Source organism: Periplaneta americana, chromosome 3, assembly GCF_040183065.1.
Source record: "Periplaneta americana isolate PAMFEO1 chromosome 3, P.americana_PAMFEO1_priV1, whole genome shotgun sequence".
NCBI lineage: Eukaryota > Metazoa > Arthropoda > Insecta > Blattodea > Blattidae > Periplaneta > Periplaneta americana.
This window is the reverse complement of record NC_091119.1, coordinates 181493206-181514268: the sequence shown is the minus strand read 5'-3', so window position 1 is coordinate 181514268 and position 21063 is coordinate 181493206. Positions and strand designations below refer to the sequence as shown.

General features: G+C 34.1%; 1 protein-coding gene across 1 annotated transcript in view; it reads left to right on the top strand.

The window, feature by feature from the left end:
- LOC138696890 (saccharopine dehydrogenase-like oxidoreductase) overlaps window positions 1-17582 on the top strand; it is a 36714-nt gene extending 19132 nt beyond the window's left edge. The window contains exons 5-11 of the mRNA XM_069822355.1: window positions 1871-2000; window positions 2911-2960; window positions 7258-7388; window positions 9672-9909; window positions 14217-14384; window positions 14747-14841; window positions 16846-17582. Of these exons, the coding sequence (XP_069678456.1) occupies window positions 1871-2000; window positions 2911-2960; window positions 7258-7388; window positions 9672-9909; window positions 14217-14384; window positions 14747-14841; window positions 16846-16951 (918 nt within the window). The 3' untranslated portion in view covers window positions 16952-17582. The remainder of the gene's footprint in view (window positions 1-1870; window positions 2001-2910; window positions 2961-7257; window positions 7389-9671; window positions 9910-14216; window positions 14385-14746; window positions 14842-16845) is intronic.
- Window positions 17583-21063: the final 3481 nt, after the last annotated feature.

Genomic DNA, 21063 nt, shown 5'->3' with positions numbered 1-21063 from the left:
AACTTTTAACGCTATTATATCACTTGAGTACAGTATATAACTTTCACGTGTTAAATAGAACATGCGAAAGTTATATATTGTATTCAAGTCTTATTATAATGGATACAAGTAGTTATAGAACGGTATCCATTATTCCTATTTTCGGAAAAGTGTTAGAATGTGTAATGAAGACTCAATTGGCAAATTATTTCGAAGGAAATTACTTATTGTGTCATACGCAATTTGGTTTTCGTAAAGGTAGAACAACAGTTGATGCTATTATATCACTGCTGGAATCAGCATACAATGGTTTTGAAGATAAAATGTACTCTGAGATCACGTTATGCGACCTTACAAAAGCTTTTGACTGCCTTTCACATGACATTTTAAGACTTACGCTACAATACTATGGTATAAATGGAAGGGAGTTGGATCTCCTCTCATCGTATCTGTCTGGTAGAATTAGGAGCTTGAGGCCCTACCGCATAAGTGTCTCTGTGAGTTGACTGCACGTGTAGGTACCTTATGCATGACGCAGCAGTAACAGACATAATGCTATACATTGCGGACTAGAATAGACTTCAGACTCTAGTTATCTATTATCGGCACTTTAAATTATTCCAAAACTTTCCTAGGACCTTTATAGATACATATTGCAGGACACTAGATCATGCATGCAATATAAATTTAATTTCGTCCAAGCTCTCCCTCATTCACTCAGAGTTTCTGCCCAAGGTCAGATCTTTCACTGCAAACCCAGCATTCTCCATTCTTTCTTATTTTCCGCATTCCTCTTAGTCTCCATATATGATCCATATATATTAATGTTGTCTATCATCTGATATCTTCTTCAGTCCAAGACTTTTCTTCTGTTCACCATTCCTTTCCGTGCAACCTTCAGTAGGCAGTTTTTCTTACCCAGTGGCCCTGCCAATCTCCCCTTCATATAAATAAATAAAATCAGTGCCTAAGTTAATCAGCTCTTCATCCTTAGCTCCCCCCAAACAACGTTTTTGTTGATAGGAGCTGAAGAGATGGCAGACGTAAAAATGAATCTAGAATTCCCACCACCTTCCATGTTAGGCATGCACTTCCTTTCCTGAAAACATGAGTATCAGTACAACATACCTTCATGTGCTGCTAAGGTAATCACAATCAAGACACAAACTACAAGTGGAACAGTATATGCCGTAGACAAGACTGTGTGAACCTGATATGCAGCACGTTTGAAAGGAATAGTTCAACAATGGAATGGTTAAGGGACCATGTTATCAATTCAATTCAATTTATTTGGCCATTAGACATACAGTTTTAGGCTTCGTCAGAATTAAAGAAACAGTAAAATTTAAATAATACAATGAAAACATGAAATAATTTGAAACTTTTAAATTAAAAAAAGCTAACTAAATTGCAATTAAACTTATTTATTAAAATACAAATACAAATTTGTGTTGAAAAACTCAGCAACAGAATAAAAAGGATTATTTAATAACCAATTGTAAAATCTAGTTTTGAAGCTATTGATTGGTAATTTATAATATTGACTTGGGAGCTTATTATATAATTTCATCCCCATAATTAAAAAGTTTGTGTTGCTCTTGTGTAATCTACAATATGGAATATTAATTTGTTCACTATTTCTAATTTCATGATCATGTATATTGGGCGCTAATGAGTAATTGTCGATATTTTGTTGAGTGTAAAGTACTAGATCATATATATATTTATACAAATTTATGATTATCGCCTGAACTTGTCATCTCCCCAGCTTCTACCATAATGTAGTATGGTTATGAAAGAAATAATAAATAACATTGTCTGCAAACTTACTTGTGTTCTAGATTATTAAAATAATATATTTCATAATTTTAATACTGTTACGAAATTTCAGTATATGGAGAAAATGCAATTGGAATATCATAAAGCTGCTGAGGAAAAAGGAGTCTATATTGTAAGTGCCTGTGGATTTGACAGTATTCCAGCTGACCTTGGAACATTATTTATGATGGAAAAGTTTGAAGGTTTGTTTTTAATAAAAAGATTTCTTTAACTGTTTCTTCATTTTTCAAACTAATTTTATCATACCATTTATGATTTTAATTCTATTTTGACCTTTGACATATTTTACGGTAGAGTTTCTTCAAAATTTCATTGAACACTGGGTTCTTGTTATTAAAGAGAGATTTTTAAACGTATATTAATTGCATTTATTAAGTTTTTAATTTGGCCTTTACAAACAGAGATTATTGGCTATTTACAATGATTTTCAGCAGCTGAGAAATGTAGGTACGCAGTTAATATTGGATCATATAGACCAAGCATCAGAAAACCTTAATATTTGAGGAGGAAAATTCACTCCGGCGCCGGGGATCGAACCCGGGTCCTTGGTTCTACGTACCAAGCGCTCTGACCTCTGAGCTACGCCGAATTCAATCCACAGCACCGGACCGAACCTTCCTCCTTCAATGTTTCCCTTTGTGGCCTGACTCCAAGTTAGGCATATAATATGTTGACGTATATGTCCAATGTCAACTGCCATTATATTAGGAGCGCACTCAGCTGAGTTACTTGTTTGGCCGGGATTCCGCAGTTAAGTGCACAGTAATCTGTACAGATATATGCACTGCAGCTATGAGAATATTATAGATTTATTAATTTGTCATACAGAATAATATCTGTAATATTGACAATTAATAATTTTTCTCCTCAAATATTAATTGTCAATATTACAGATATTATTCTGTATGACAAATTAATAAATCTATAATATCAGAAAACCTGTCAAACTAAACGCATGTGCAATTAAGTACCGGTACTGGTACCTACAATTTCACCATCGATAAGACATCATTTTACTGTAAATTTAATTATATGTACCGGTACTAAGTTTTATGTTTAAAATTAGCATATCTTCCTTTTCTGCATTTTTAGGTGATCTTAATTCTGTTGAGACTTATCTACAATCTAAAGCAGGCCCAAAGGTAAAGTAAATCAACAAGCAAACGAACTAGTAATAAACATCTTCTGTTTCTATATAACAAGCGATATTATTATTATTATTATTATTATTACAAACTGGTTCCCAACGGAGGTAGACTCTTAAATTACAGGATATCGCTAATGAGAATGCAAAAGAACTGTTGATTATCTGTTCCCTAACCACGTAATTCAGTATTTTGAATGAGCTACATAAAGAGTCATATACGTGGGAGTGCTGCCATGAGTGTGTTGGGTCCAGTTAAATTAAAAAGATCTCTCAAGGTTTTCTTTTACAAACTGAACCAACATTGGATTAATTCAATGGTCTTTCACTATACTTGATATTTCTCTGAATAGACATGCTTTCTACAAGTAATATGTCTTGATAGATCTATAAAATATGTATCAGACGTTTATTTGTAGTTGTAAGAGTAACATAATTGTCTACACAGGTAAATAAATATTAAGTTGGTGCATAATTCGTAGCGGTTTTTCATAAGTTTATTAAACACATCAGATACACATAAGAGAGAAGTTAATCATCAACAATATATTCTCTTTTACTATTTACAACAGTCTGCCAATGCTGGAGTAATTTTTCGATTCCATGCCTGTAGAAATCCCGTGGTTTTGAGTTAAATAAGTTGTCAAGCCATGTTCGGAGCGCACTTTCATCCAGAAAGGAAGTTCCTTGAAGGTTGTTCGATAGAGAGTGGAAAAGGTGAAACTCTGAAGGTGCAAGATCAGGTGAATAAGGTGAGTGCGAAATGACTTCCCAAAATAGTGTTTTGTGTCAGGTTAGCAGAGTGCAGACTGGCGTTACAGTGGAGTAGCATCACTTCACGCAGTCTTCTTGATCGTTTTTCTTTGATTGCGTGTGCAAGACGTCTCAGTTGGTGGCAATAAATGTCGCATGATGGTGGAATAGTCACAGTTCATCACATTTCCCAGTTCTTGAGTACACTGACGTGGATCATTGTGGATTAATGTGTTTAAACGATCTTCATCAAACCCCTTAGGTCTTCCTGAACATGGAGTGTCACTAATGTCAAAACGACCCTCCTTAAAACGAGAAAACCATTTTCTTGCCATGCTCTCTCCGATAGCATTGTCCCCATACATGGCACAAATGTTTCTGGCCTCCTCCGCTGCTTTCGCCCCTCTATTGAACTCAAAAAGAAGAATATGTCGGAAATGTTCCACTTTCTCCACTTGACACTCCATTTTCTAGCTTCCACGGTTCCACTCACTATCTGCAAAAATGAAAACTTCAGTATGTAAACACAAGCACAATACGATGAAAGAGTAATGGAACGGAGAAAAATTCTCTCCGGCGCTGGGATTTGAACCCGGGTTTTCAGCTCTACGTGCTGACGCTTTATCCACTAAGCCACACCGGATTCCACCCCGGCGTCGGAAGAATCGTCTCAGTTTTAAGTTCCAACTCTTGGGTTCCCTCTAGTGGCCGCCCTCTGCACTACGTCATAGATGTCTATGAACGTAGGACCGAAGTCCACACATGTGCTGAGCTGCACTCGTAATGAATGACTAGTTGGCCGGGATCCGACGGAATAAGCGCCGTCTTAAATCACAGTACATTGTACTTCGGTACATTGTAATAATATACAAGCACAATAATTGAACTTCAAATAAAAAAGGATACGGTAATCGATAAATAAAGCCATAGTAACCAGAGTACCAACATGCGAAACAAAAACGCTACGAACTTATGCACAAACCCAATACATGATCATATTATTATGTTGTTAAACTTCACTTCTTATGTAAAAATTTTAACATGTAATAATTGTCCCTAAAAATAAATAATTGTACAAGACTTTGGGCCGGTTTCACCAAGCTTCAGTAAATCAATCCAAATGAAATAGTCACTAGTGAACATTAAAATATTTAACAATTCACTAAAATGCGAACTGTTCACCAATCAAATTTTCTTAACATTTAATGAACAGTAAGTAATGGCTCATTACAGATAAATAAGTACATTCAATGAATTTTTCATAACTATATCACAACTTTTTTTATGAAACACAGCATACTACATCACAAATAGTGTACAGTCTTAGAAAAAAGTTTTGATGGAAATGTTGAAGTTTTTACGCGTGATTTATACGAGTATGTTTTTATGTGCACTGCCTCAATTTACTCAGAGGCGTATACTGGTTAAAGGGTTTGGGCTACCGCTGACCCTATTATTACACAAAATATATCTAACAATTACTTTAATTTTAATTACTATGGTAAAACTAATAATACAAAATTATTACATTATGTTATATTATAAACTTTTTCTTTTGTAATTTCCTTGGGCTACCGCCGGTAGCCCGCAAAATACGCCCCTGAATTTACTTCAAGCAGAGTGGCTATAAACCTCTCGTTGTGCTTCTTAAATAACGTCACTCTAGTGGAGCACTCAGTAGCGTTTTGACTTGTGGTCACTGGGGCCCACATTCGAATCACGACAAAATTAATTTTTTTATTAACGGAACTAATTTTTATACATGTTACTTCTTTCCATTTTTTATTTTTTTTTAATAGTGGAACAAATGTTAAAAAATGTTAACTTCATATTACTTTAACATTTAACAACTTTGCATTCAGTAAAAGTAAAATTAAAACGTATTATATCTCATTTGCATTCAATAAAAGTAAAATTAAAATACATTATACATCTTAATGCATTTTCCGAAATAAAATACATTATATCTCGTTTCAGGCATTTCTATGCATCCTAACGTCCACCAACAAACATTGCGACCAAGTTGTTATCCATCTGTAACTATCACTGCTGGACACATAATTAAAAAATACATGTTTACTAGAACTCTGATTAGATAACTGATAGCAATTGTCAGCATATATCACAGATGTAATTTTGACAACTATGTACTACAATTAATTTATTCAACATATGTTTTCCAACTCTTTTTAATTGTATTTTAACTATTTCATCTAATATTTAAGACATATCTATTGTGCATAATATTGTATATTTCTGGTTCTTCCATATTGAAGAATAATGTGCAAATGCCTCATAAATCACTTATGCATTCTGACATGCTCCTAAAAAAATTCACCAGTTTTTCTAGTCTTCATTGCAATGTTATAATTCATGCATAATGTATATTGTTAACCAGATACTTTATAATGTGTTGCTGTTATGTTCATATGAGACCTGATGATGCCGTAAGGTGAAAGCACTCGTCATAATAGTACATTATGCAACGAGCCTATAATGGTAGTAATTAAGACGCAAGTATGTTTGTTTATGAAACAAGCGCAAGCGAGTTTCATAATTTTCATACGAGCGTCTTAATTACCATTATAGGCAAGTTTCATACGACTTTTTATGCTCGACCATATTTCTAACTTGAAATTATTCCTAAGTTTTTATGTTATGGTTATGTTAAGTGACGAACGGAACTGACCTGAATTGTGAGATGTGCGCAGACGCGAAAGTATTGATTTTTTCGGAGGCACGAATATCATTGACCTTGATATAACCTAGAGAACATTCGTCTTGATATAACCTGGAAATTGATTTAGAATTGAAAAACGAGAATAAAATTGAATATTATTTACAATTAACGCTAATTATTATAGTAACAGAAAGTAACCTTCTGCGACAGTATTGGATTTCCAGCCTCCGTGACATTTCCCTAGTTGTCTTTCGATTGCATATCCGAGAATAATCGAAAACCTGAATTTTAATGAATAGGTGTACTTTAATGACATGCATTAAAGGACTGCTACCAGGTGTATAATTACTACATTTCGGCGTGGTCGAGCATAAAATAAAATAAAATATATTTGTACTCAATGACATAATTCATTGTGTAAAAGTGATCAGTGTAGACTGAACAGTAACCTAATATAATTAATTTATCAGCACTGTAACTTATCTGAATAAAACAATGTCTGTCAAATTAAAAAAAAAAAACAATTCTTAATATCTAGTTCAGGTTTCTTTTCACCCCAGTTGAAGTCTTCGCGAATTTACATAGAAAGACAGCCATTTTTACATTTTAATGCAAAAGATTACGTTTTATAAAATTCTTTTTCATAAATAGGAGCTGCAGAAATTTATGTAACTGTCAAGGAAACCCTTAACTCACAGAATTTATAAAACCTTTGTGCTACGTTGTTACTTATTGAACTATTAAAAACCAAGAGGTCATTAGTATGGTTTATGTAATCCATTATAAATGCTTTTTCAATACATATGTAGATGATTTAATGTTGTGCATTATTGCAAACATTATAAATATTCTTATATTTCAGGGTATTTCTTCACATTATGGTAGCTGGGAATCTGCTATATATGGAGTTGGCAATTCAGATATTTTGAAATCTCTTCGCCAGAAGTTATTTCCTGTTCGTTTGCCCATTTTTACTCCAAAATTGAAACGAAGGTAATAATAATATAATTCTTAAATTTTTGTAACAGTTTTATAACTTTTTGCATGTCTTCTTACTTTATACCCTAAGGGTGAAACCTCACTATTTTCTCTCTGTTACTACATATGTTAGTGGTTTATAGTGATTTTCTTTTGCCAACTTTGTTTCGAATTTCGGTACTGACAAATCCTACAACTAACAGTTACTTTCTAATTGTTTATGTTGACAGCATCATTTATCTTTGGAGAAGCTGCCAACAATCATGAAACGAACGTTACAGACAAGTGTTATTTGAAATTCGAACGTCATTAGAGTCGATGGCAATTCGGAAGGCAGTAGTCTGCTAGCGTTTGCATCAAGAGAGACAGATAAAAGGCAGATAATACATTTCATGTGTTTCATTCTGTCGATTTTTCTTCTGGTTTTTTTTTTTTTTTTTTTTTTTTTGCTTTCGCGTCAAGTGTCAATGAATGTTTCAATAATAATAATAATAATAATAATAATAATAATAATAATAATAATAATAATAATAATAATGATGATGATGATGATGATTTATTTTAGCTGGCAGAGTTAAGGCCGTGAGGCCTTCTCTTCCACTCAACCAGCAAAAAGTATACATACATATGTATCAACTTACAAAGAATTCAACAATTTGATTTAGATAAGAGCTACATGTATACAAGAGTTATTTACGAATTAAACAATAAAATACTATGAACTATTAATTAAACACTGAAATACAAACTATGTAGCAGAATTAAGCTAAAATACATAGAATGTTAATATATTTCAAATAATGTTAGATAATAGAAAGAGATTATTATGAGACAATTTTGAAAATACAGCACTATCAGGATGCATGTCTAAAGGAAGGAGTAACAATATAGACAGTGATAGTTTAAGTCAGTATGATTGGAGTGAAATGCTAAGAAGGTTATCTTTTAAGCTGTTTTTAAAAGTGTTTATTGTCTTGCAGCCCCTAATACTTTGTGACAGGGAATTCCATTGTTGCGAGGTGGATACAGTAAAAGATGATGAATAACGAGATGTTCTATGAAGAGGTATACTTGACACGCCACAGATAAGTGATCTGGTATTTACGTCGTGGTTAGAGTATAGATAAGAGAAGCGAGACGAAAGGTACCTGTAATTTGGTGTTGAAGTGTGCGGAATTCGAAAGAGCAATGTCAGTCATCTAACAAAAACTGCTAGCTCACATCAGCTTATTGCATGATAGTCCATATTGGCAACATAGCGCTGTAGTTTCAAGCTCGACCACTTAACTGTCATGTCCCATCTTAAAAAAAAAACAGGTATAAGCTTGTATAAAATTACGAAAAAATGTTACTTCAGTCCAGGTCAAATTTCAACAACCCATGTAGTATGTCGACACTGCCAACTTATCGTTTCACCTTTTGAGTGTTTGTCAGTGGCGTAGCATGAAATTTTGAGCAGGGGAAGCTAACTCAAGTTGTCTTTCATGCAATATGAGAAAACGTATTACAAAAATACAGTCTTAAAATAAATAGTAGTCAATTTCAAGTCAGCAGTCGAAGATTGGTTGGAACATCGTAAGTAACACCAATAAGGCATGACCTCAAATGATACGTAATAAAATATGATTTCACGGTTTACACATATCCCTTAACAAATAGACACGTATACGTATAACATTAGCTCACTCCCTGTCATACTTAGAGAAATCACAATATTAGTATCATTACGTAAGTATGCGTCTGTTTTTTGGTTGTGTCCTTCATTGACAGCAAGGGAGTCGGTCATTTGTTTTTTTAAATCACACTTTTGTTCGTAAGTCAGTTTTGATAATACAATTGTCCTAAAAAAATTCAAGTAAATTAGTGTCAGGAACTGTTATTTCGCTCATTATTTATTATATCAGCCAAATGCACACTAACACTTCAACTGAACACAACTGACGAAAAGGGATAACTCGGAAACTACTTATTTTAAATGTTAAAGCTAGCTTCTTTGCGAGCCTTGCGACTAGGGTAGCTTAGTTAGAAAGGGATGGAAAATCTGCGGAGTGGATTACACAGAAGGAACCAGTCTGCTTGGAAGCTGGTGTGTGCAGGCTTCTTGTTTACTGCTGCATCACAAATCATCCTGAGCTGCCGCATCACAATATTTAACGCGTAAATATAAATTCTATTAACATTAATAAATAATTTTGTCCATAAACTGCAGGTTTATTATGAAATTATTATTAACTGGGGAAGCTAAGCTTTTTAGCTTACATTGACGCTATGCCACTGGTGTTTGTAATTTCCTTTCAGGTTACCAGTTCACAAACGGGAGTCTATTGAAGGATGGTGTGTACCATTTCCTGGTGCTGATCGTTCTGTTATACAGCGTTCTCAGCGACATTTCTACGAGCATGACAAGCTTCGACCTGTTCAGGTCCGGGCTTACTTAGTGATGAAATCAATTTTTACTGTGTCTGCTGTAACATTTGTAGTTGCAATCTTCTTCATTCTCTCCAAGTTTAAGTTTGGAAGGAACTTACTACTTAAGGTAATAATATGATATGATATATATTTCTCAAAATCTACGATCCTGCTGGCCCTTCACATTTCTGTATTCGGGCCAGCATTCCCTTACTTGCACTATTTACAACTTTAAACAAGACGTATTTTGACACTTGAAGCCTGTTCTTGCTATGTCTTTCATGTCCCTTCACTTTCACTTGACCATCCTTTTACTTTATCCACTACTATTCTACTTCCCTTCTCTTATTCTCAGTTCCCTTAAAAATCATTCCTACCTTCATAACTAACTTAATACTTTAAATAACAATACATATAACTTATTTAATATATAAGACTATTTCACTAAAAACTTGAACTATTATTACATTCACTGTCTAAACTCTTCTCACACAACACATTAGCGCTCGTATCCTAGCAACATTGTTTTCACTTTAATTATAACACTATTTAACCACAGTCTACTATATACAGTCACGAAGCTTCAGTTTTGAGGGTGCTAGAAACAATAGACTGTGACGGTACTATTTTGCATTGCCTGTAATGAGGCGATATTAGCGATCCTAGTGGTGAGCAACTACCTAATGTTTGCATATTTACTACGTATTGAGCTTCGCGACTGTATATACTAGACTGTGATTTAACACTGAAAAAAGTACAACAGTTCACTTCTATTTATCCATTATCTAGCTGAATCTACTATTATTTCAACCCACTGATGCACCATTTCCTCAGATTATAGACAGGTTTTTCTCCACTATTGCCCCCTCTTTTCGCACTCCTGGCACGCTTTACACACTCAATACTTCCCCTTCTATTCCCCACACTTATTTCGCTTCCTCGTTCACCAGTACTTAAGGTAATAATATATTCTGGTAGTTTAATCGATAAATACTAAGGGAAATATTCCTTCCATGAACATAGAGCATAAGTTTTTGCATACTGGTATACATCTTTTGAATCAAAGTACTTATTTACTAAAACATATCATACTGATATGATGTAGATGCACCTCCTGTGATGCACCAGAATCAGTATTGAAGACAGTTGAGAGAAAGACTTAGTTCATTAATCCTAGAGTGAAACACTATGATCAGAGTCCAGAGGTTTTTTTATGGCAGGACCCTAACTTGCTATTTATTATTCGACCCACCTCTACGAGCCTTGCTTGTAAGTTCCTCTAGTGCCGAGGACTGGAGACCGTTCATCATCCAGAGTGCACCACAGTTGACGGATCTACATTACACTTGTAACGATTATGAATTGTTTGGATGTCGCAGGGGAACCGGAGTACCTTGAGAAAATCCCAGTATTGCCTGGGTCATAGGCTTGCCCAACACAAATTATAAATTCAGGGTAGATTGACAGGATTTGCAATATTAATTCCGAGAAAAAGATTAACATCTTTTACATTCTGAAGACCTTCATTCACAATTTATCAGAAAGTCAACTTACGATTACTATATAAAGTAAAAGATTGTATTTTTAAAATACATAATCAATTAATCTTCTGAATGTATCCAGCTGTTTGCTGACAACATAAAGTCCACTATAGTCCACTGTAGTCTATTCAGTTTTTGTTTTTCACGAGAAATGAGGGGTATTTTGATCGGTGTTCATTCTAGAGCCTGTTGCTAATAGCCAGAGTTGGGGTGTAGTCAATATATACTGCAGGGCTGTGTCTTCTGCAACTGGTACTGATGATTTTAATTTACTTCTTTTGTGGTTTATGTATGGACAGTATAGAAGAATGTGTTCCAGATCTTTATCATGATTATTACACCACAGACAAGTAGGATTATCAGAAATATGAAATCGGTGTAGGTACAATTGAGTGACAATGTGACCTGTTCTGGCTCTTGTTAAAAATGTTTGAACATGTCTGGGCAAGTTTTTGTACATTTCCAGGTCATTTGGTTTCTCTTGTACAGACTGTAAAATTTTTCCTTTGTCAGAAGAGCCAATTGTTGATCCATAGATTTAAAAAATGAGACTTTACTGAAGCAAAAGCACTGGATAAAGATATTACTAAATCCTAATAATGGGACATCAGGAGCAGGGTACCGTATTATATTCCAAAATATCAAGAAAGTTATTTCATACCATGTTCATCCTCCTCCAGTCTTGACACTGAATTGCTAGCTATTGATGCTGCTCTTCAGTGTGTTACTCAAATTTCTGAAAAATCTATTTGCATACTTACCGACTCCAAGGGGACTATATTTAATATAAATAAATATGTACCAAACCTATACGCATATAGAATTATTCCAATTCAGAAAGAACTAACTTAAGTATCCTTTTGAATTTTGCGTACACTACTTTTAACACTTGAATATAAGTAATTGATTAACTAGCGGACTACTTACACACTAGAACAATACGAAATATACAAACACACTAAAACACACCCCGATCAAATTCTCAACACACAGATCAATTTCAGCACACACACACACACACACACACTATTTGACTCCACCTTTCAACAATCAAACGCACCCACATAAGAGGCAGAGAAGTTCGAGATGACGCCGAGATCTAGAAGGCTCTGAGAATGATGATGAAGCACTGAAACAGCTGTAAGCCGCACAAACTTACATAATTAACACGAGTAAGTCCGCTAGTTAATCAGTTAGTTAACTTAAGTAAATTTAAAAAAAACTCCAAAAGGAAATAACATTTCTTCTTAAAATACATAGAAATACTACAAAAATGCCAGAATACTTAAAATGTTCTGTTGCTGAAACGATACATATTTCCCTAAAATGCATGTTCAAATTGTTCACACCTCATAGAATTAATTTGGGCATATCAAGTTTGACATGAAAACACGAAACTAGTCATGGCCAATGGTACATCTTTAGCTGTTTTTCTGAAAATATGAGTAGAGTTAATTTCATATTTTTTTTTTTTTATCAGAGCTTCCTCAAATTAGAGGCTGCCATTAGACAAAGCATACAAAACAATACAAGAACAAAATAGAAGACGAGAGCTAAAAGAGTAAGAAAAAGGCAAACAAATACACAAACAAACAATGGCAGTTTACAGAAGAAAAAAAAAATTTCAAGTAGAGAATCAATGAAAGCTAAGAAGGAAAAAGAAAAATGATAATGGTGCGTCAATTTTTTTCCATACACTGAATTAGAGTCCATATACGTGGTTCCGTAAAAGTTTGACTGACTCTTTAATTATGAGGAGGGCCAGTTCGTTCAGAAAAGATTTGTGCAGTCCTAATACTGTATGCTGCTTGCGAATTGGTTCATACTACTGGTATCTCTAATTTACCTCATTCTTAACTTATGTCATATTATGTTTATAATATGAATTACCCGTAAAGTAAATTAATTGCACTCGAATTATCAGGAGTCAGTGGATGGAAATAATACAAACCAATTCTCAGGATCTGTGAATAAGAGTTCAGTTTGTTCTATCTCCATTTAGTTTTCAGTTAATTTAGTTACATTTGAAGCTCTTTTTGAGCCTCTATTCCTCTGCAGGTAATTCCTAGAGGCACTGATTAATTGCCTCAGAAGAAAACAATGCAACTTTATAAATTTAAGAATCGCATAATTTTTTTAACTTTTACTTGCGTGTATTTCAGTATCAACTCTTGTGGATGTAGACCAAACAAATTATCAGGCAGCAAAATTTAAATGTACAAATGTACAAATGTTTGACATTTATGAAGAAGTACATTGTATTTCATCCACTGGCTCCACCAAACGTGCCGGCATCATAGCAATTGATAACAATCAGAAGATTGGCTTCATAATCGATCCCACTATAAGATTTGAGGGTTCCAAATTCCAACCACAAGAAGTAGGTCTAGAAAAGAAAAGACATTATGAACCCTGCTTTCCTTATCTGGAAGAGAAATACCACATACCCGTTTGTCGCTGGGAAGTAATTGGCTTGCTCTTTGGTGCAAGGGGCACTATATCAAGATTTTGTATCAATTTCTTTCATCGTTTCCATATCGATCTTTTGGAACTTCAAGATATAGCCATTAATGTTTTAAGACATTCCTTGTTAATTGTAAATAACCATCTGTACAGCTCTATATATGAAAAATAAATTACTCATGTCGAGGATAGCTGGCCCCCAAAAATAAATTAAACTAAAATAAAATAAAAATAAAATTTTAATTTAAAATAGAATATTGTTGATCTACAATTAATTTAGGTGCTGTTACCACTCGGTACCCCTTTTTCAAGGGCAGCTATCCTTTTTGAATTCTTCTCTCTAAACAACCTTAGAATAAATTATGTAGGCCTATATGTTATATTTTTCACTGTGTCTGCATTTAATAATTAGTTTCACTCCCATTTCTAGTATCCAGGCTTCTTCTCTTGTGGATATGTGAGTCACGAAGGCCCATCTGAAGAAGATAGGAAAAAAGTATATTTCTCCATTACATTGTTCGGAGAAGGTTGGAAAGAAAAACTAGCAGAACCAACAGATCAGCATGACTTGCCTCCAAACAAACAAATGGTTGTCAAAGTAAGTGCTTATGTATTTATTGCTCTGATTCCCAAGTTACAAGACCGAAATATTTATGTTCACTGTGTATGATATTTGTACTTTATACACCAGACTGTCTTCCTGGGTAAGAGAAACTTGAATACTTGTATGAGTATATTATTTAATAAATATTCTTTAAATGCAGATTCCACTTAAATTAGTGCAACAGCTTTTCTCAATGCTTAAGAGACTGAATACTTCTACTACCAGTAATTGCTATAGCAAGACAGCACTGACATCATTGTGTAGAATTTCATTTGATTCTTTGCCAGTTTTGATTTTAAGACATGAAGATAAACTTATTTATTAGAATATTTTCTTATGAAATTAATATGTTACAGGTGTCTGGTAACGATCCAGGATATGGATTAACCTCCAGATGTCTGCTGCTCACAGCTATTACTATCTTGAAGGAAAGTAACAAGATGCCTGGCAGGTAAATTAAGCTTTCAACTCGGTTGGTAATTTTTAGCTTCCAGATGAATACCTGTAGTAAGAGCTGACATAATTATATAGAATGGTTCATTTGCCTCTTTCTTGCAGTTCTAGCATGTTTTCAAACATATGATACCTGTTTCTAGGAGGATCATCTTTATTCCATACAAGAAGTCTTCGCATGTAAACAAATGGCATGTGTCTGAAGCCCTTCCTATTGGCTGCAGGACAAAGAACCTCTTTATGGCGACTAGAACATGACATTAATTAGTTCCCTGTCTGGAAACACACCTGTTTTATGTTCTTGAAGCACAGTATTAAAGGCAAACTTGCTGTTTTTCTAAACACAAGAAGGAAATATGATTTATTGATTCTGATTCACGTTAGCATCATCATCTCTGCACTACAGCCACACATGGGCCTTGGCGTCCTCAACAATTCTTTTCCATGTTTGTCTTTCCTGTGCCTTCCTCCTCCAATTTCTCACTCCCAATGCCAACAAGTCATCTGTCACGCCATCAAACCATCTGAGCTTAGGTCTTCCCTTTTTCCTTATCCCTCCAGTTTCATTAAAAAGCAGCCTTTTGGCTATTTCGTCTTCGCTCATTCTTCTCATGAGATGACCAAGCCATCTTATCCTTTCTGCTTTTATAATCGCCACTATATCCGGTTCTTCATATAACTGATATAATTCCCGGTTAAACCTTCTTCTCCATATTCCTCCCTCATTAATCGCTCCATATATTCTTCTTAAGATCTTTCTTTCGAAAGTTCCCAGAGAATTTTCCTCTCTTTTTGTCAGGGTCCAAGTCTCCGCTCCATATATCAACATCGGTCTTATCATTGTTTTATAAATTTTAGTTTTAATCGTACAAGGAACATTCTTTGCTTTTAATATATTTGCTAATCCAAAATAGCTCTTACTGGCTGCTATTAATCTAGCTCCTATTTCACTATCCATGGTATTGTTTTCTGTTATTACTGATCCCAAATATTTAAAAGACTTGACCCTCTCAAACGTAAATTCCTGTATTTTAAGATTCACGTTAACACTTTGTCTAAAAAACTAAAATTGTTTAATGACACGTTAAAAGTGTTAAAATTTTTAAAAAAGGTTATGTACCTTAGACAGATGGCCCATTTCGACGCCAGTGCTGCGTCATCTTCAGTGTCTTACAAACTATTGTTGTTCCTGTTGATCTTGCATTCTGCCATTTGCATTCGTCAGTTGTAGGGGTGGGGGTGTGTTGCTCCTATGGTGGGGGGAGGTTTTTTGTGTGCTATGTATCATAATATCAAATAATGTGTGGGTGTTAAACTGTAATTGTGTATTAAGTATATGTTGTGGGTGTGTTATTGTATGTTTGTATATTTCGTATTGTTCTAAGATGTTTAACTGTGGACTTTTTGGTGTGATCTGTAGAATTTCCATATCTGTTTCTATATTATTGTAGTCATGATTATTGTTGATAATATGTTCTGCGTAATTTGATGTGAAGTAGGGTTTGGTTATAGCTTTAATATCTTCGTTATATCTTGTTTGAACGGTTCTTCCTGTCTGTCCTATGAACGGTTCTTCCTGTCTGTCCTATGTAAAAATGTGGCCAGCTATTGCATTTTAGTTTGTAAACGCCAGTTGAATTATATTTATTTGAATGTTTAATGTGATTATTTAGATATTTCTGTGTTGTCTTATTTGTTTTGTATGCTATCTTGTATTTTACTTTTCTGAATGAAGTTGCAATTTTGTAAGTATTGGTATTGGTATTGTGATACGTTAATGTTATGTATTTATTATGTATATGATATTTGAAGCAGTTGGAAAACTAATTAAGGCTGTCACGAAAGTATGTGATTTGTAGATGGGGTCGATAGCTCACCATTGCAATGAGGCATGATAAGATAACAAGAAGAATTTGTAATGATTCGTCATCTCTTCCTTTCACTATGGTTCTTCATGTTTTGGGCTGTAAGCCTATATAAATATATTTAATTCATATTACAGAGGCGGAGTGTTGCCTCCAGCAGCAGCGTTTGCCAAAACTTCCCTTCTCGAAGAACTGGAGAAACATGGCATGAAATTCGAAGTTGTGTCTGCAACAGAGAAGTAGGAAAGTTACGATACATTACTTTATTATTGAAGACCTTACTTGTGTTTAAACAAGGATAAATAAGTGAGCTGCATTTATTAGTGATTAATCTGAATTGAATATTTTGTGGTGTAGGTAGGTGTAATAAAAAAAATACTTTCCTTTATACTTAAAGAATTACTTAATGTTTAAAATATACTTATATTCAGTATAAGTATAATATATTATGATCAAAATAGTTGATGAATTTTGATTGTTGTCATAACTTTTAGAATATGAAGGCTGCTTTTAATATTCTGTAAGACTGACTTGCATTTATAAACTACATTTACTATTGTACCAAGTAAATAGACTGTTGCAGGGACACAGTAATTCTTTGATATTAAGCACTAAGTGTGTTACATACAATAATGTAACTATGTAACCAAATATGTGCATAGTGCCAATTCTAGAGTAACTATTGTGGCAGAGGAAAACACTAATATCTTACATGAGAAGTTAACAATTTCCTTTTACAGTCGTGAAGTTAAATATTTTATGTTTCTTAATATTTTTTTATGCCTTGATAAAACAAAAATATGCTATTTTCATGTTTTCCAAATTTTTGAACGAGACATGTATAACATTGCAATATGTAATAAAGGTTTGTATTCCTTCAGTTACGGGGTTACTTCATTATTTGCTATGTGTTCAATATTCATAGAACTGTTCCTCATAGTTTTCATTTTTCTCCTATCATGAAATCAACCCAGTTGAAAATGACGGATGCCCTTCTTCGGAAAAATAAAACTAGAACCCTCATGTTGTGAATTTACAGCACATAAAAGGATCCTGAATCACCCAAGGCCAGTGTTTCTCGTGAGTTATTTAGTGCAAAAAGTAGAAAAAATGGAATGCAATAAGACAGCAAAGACCACAGCACAAGGAGACCACTACTTGGATTTAGACTTTCCCCTCTTCTTAACATAATCATAACATAACATACAAGGTGAGTCGTAATTGTGTACTATAAAATATTGCAGAGTATTCTATATTCCAATGTAAACATATTTTGTCATATAAACATATATCCGTGATGGCTTTGTTATCGACATATGGCAACACTGTGGGATGTGCAAGTTGACATTATGTCGAAGCTATCATGCATCGGTCACTCAGATGACACCTGACGGTACACAGTAAGTACAATAATAATTGTTATTGAAGAGAGAGACGCTACAGTCAGTCAACAGGTGCTGCGTGTTTGCGCTTTCTGCAGACTGAACTACCACAAAAAATGACACCACTGTCAACACAGTTGAACATCTGGCTACTGCAACATGAAGCATCTGTGCATTACCATTAGGGTTGCCAGCTTTTGAGATGGGAAATAAGGAACACCTTTCATCCACATTCGGTTTCTTAGAAAAAACGTTGAGTGTGTAAGAAGAGATTTCATTTGTTCATAGTTTTCTGCCCAAATGCAGGTCTTCACTGCAAACCCAGCATTCTCCAATCTTTTCTATTTTCTGCCTTCCTCTTAGTTTCCGCATATCTTAATGTTGTCTATCATCTGATATCTTCTTCTGTCCCGAACTTTTCTTCCTTTCACCATTCCTTCCAGTGCGTCCTTCAGTAGGTAGTTTCTTCTGTCAGTTACCCAACCAATGTATTACATATTAATTAATACAATTAATTTTATTACGGTTTTTTATGCATTACATATTGTTAATTATTTATTACGTCATAATATTATATTGTGAACTTATTCTCTCATTTTATATATTCGTACATTTAACCTTTATTTCCCACTTGAATATCCTGTATTTAATTATTTATTTATGTAACAAAATCTTATTGTAAATGATTGGTTGATTGGCAAACTTACTCGTGTTAAATTATATAAGCAACTGTGGCTTACAGCTGTTTTGGTGCTTTCACAACATCCTCAGAGCCTACTAGATCTCAGTGTCATCTCGAACTTCGCTGCCTGTTGTGGGGGTGCGTTTGCGTGTTGAAACGTGGAGTCAAATAGTGTGTGTGTTCTGAAATTGATCTGTGTGTTGAGAATTTGATCAGAGTGTGTTTATTTTGTTCTTCAGCGACTTTTGCTGCTCTTAGAAATCCTTCGAACGTTTTTAGCCGAAGTCTCCATTGCATTGAAGCTATGCTGGCTGAAGGTTTAGTTCCATTCTACTAAAATTCTGTTTATTAAAATTCAAATGTAACTTAACACCTTTTGAAAGGCTTTACTAAAGGGTAATTCCATTTGTGACAGACACGACAAATGACTCTCTACAAAAATATAAAGATTTATTTCTACTTCAACATAACATTAGCAGACTTTTAAACTATATCAGATACAAAGTGCATGTACACAGCTACACTTTCATATAAGAAGCAAGTATCAATCTCTATTTATTACAGATATCTAAGTACAAGTAATGTTGTGACAGACACGACAGAAAAAGGAACACAAATTAAAGGGAAGTCCAACAATGTACTATATCTTCCAATATTAGCAACTTATTTTGTTAGTACTATAATCATAGAAAGGTAGAATATCCTTCCTTAATATGCTACAGATAGTTTTTCATTTGAAACATTTATGAAGTATATATTAAGCCCTATTCTCGTGACAGACACGACATACAAACTGTGACAGACACTACATATTCCAAATATGATTTACAAAATTACATGCATTTGCAAATTAAATAACATCATTATCAAACTAGATATGTTGAAAATTTAGTTTAAGCCTATTATCAAATTGTGGCTCTGGTAGAATTTTTGTCAATATCAGCCTCATCACCAATAGCAGGCGAAAAGAATTTCTTGGACTTCCTCTCATGCCGAAGGAATTTTACATGAAGTGTATCATCCTTGTCATATGTCTTCACTTCCAAACATCTTCAGTTCACAGTGCTGCCAGCATATGATTTATGCAAAAATACGGCCAATTATCTTTGATTTCATAAAATATAGACATTAAAGTCTCTGGTATAGCATTCAAGAATTGTCTAGAACCACTTTGAGAAAATGGCAATTTGGTTGACATAATTATGGAATTACCCTAAACAGAATGAAACGTGCATTGAGATTACAATTAGATTAACGAACACTGACCGAATAACAAATACTCCCTCCGTTCCAAAATTTGGTATAGTAACAAACGAAAGAAGTTTGATTATTGCGCATGTGCACACGAAATGTTTCTCGATGTGGTATTCTGTTCAGTAGTGAAGGGACTATCAGACAGTGCAGTTGTTAATGTTTCTAATTTTCTGTAGTGCATCAAGCTATAATACTATAATATTTAAGTACTTCAATACGAACAGAAATCAAATGGGCACCTGCTGTGGTGTTCCTGTTGCAGAAAACGTAACACTAACCCAGTCAATTTTGAATAGAACATTTAAGGCACGACAGTCGTACAAAAAGGGGTTATAATTTATTGCAGTTTTTATGTTAATTCGCTTTTCTCAAAACAATGTTTGTTTTTTTCTTTTATTAATTTGACATCACACAGAATGAAATGTACCTAATTTTTATGTTTTTCATATGTTAATATATCAATCAAATAAGTATCTAGAAGATGTATTAAAGTTACATTATATTACTGAGAACTTTAACAAATGTATACCATATTTTGGAACAGAATTAATTACATCTTTCTATACCATATTTTGGAACCGAGGGAGTAACAATTACATTGCATACTGACAACAGACAATTCAAACGATATACCAAACCATTGACTATTTTATGGGCTTTTGACAGACATGCAGAAAAATATAGAGCATAAATCGCAATATAGCAAACGCCAATAGGGGAAGTTATTCCCACCCACATGAAATGTGCATTCGACACAACACTCGCTTATGACGTAGTGTGTCTGATGAGCTAGTAAGTGAAAAGTGGAAGGGTCGTGGATGGAGCGTCTACGTTCACTATATTGCGATTTGCCCAATATAGAATTAATCATTCATGTTTTTTTTAGATACATTCCATTTCTTTTTAAATTGTCATTTGTGGAGTATATTCAATTAATTAATACCTACCTTGAAGGCAGTATTGAGCAATCAGTTGCTCAGTAATGATTTTATTCAATTGTTTTTTCAGTTCAAAAAAAAAAGTTTCCATTAATTTTC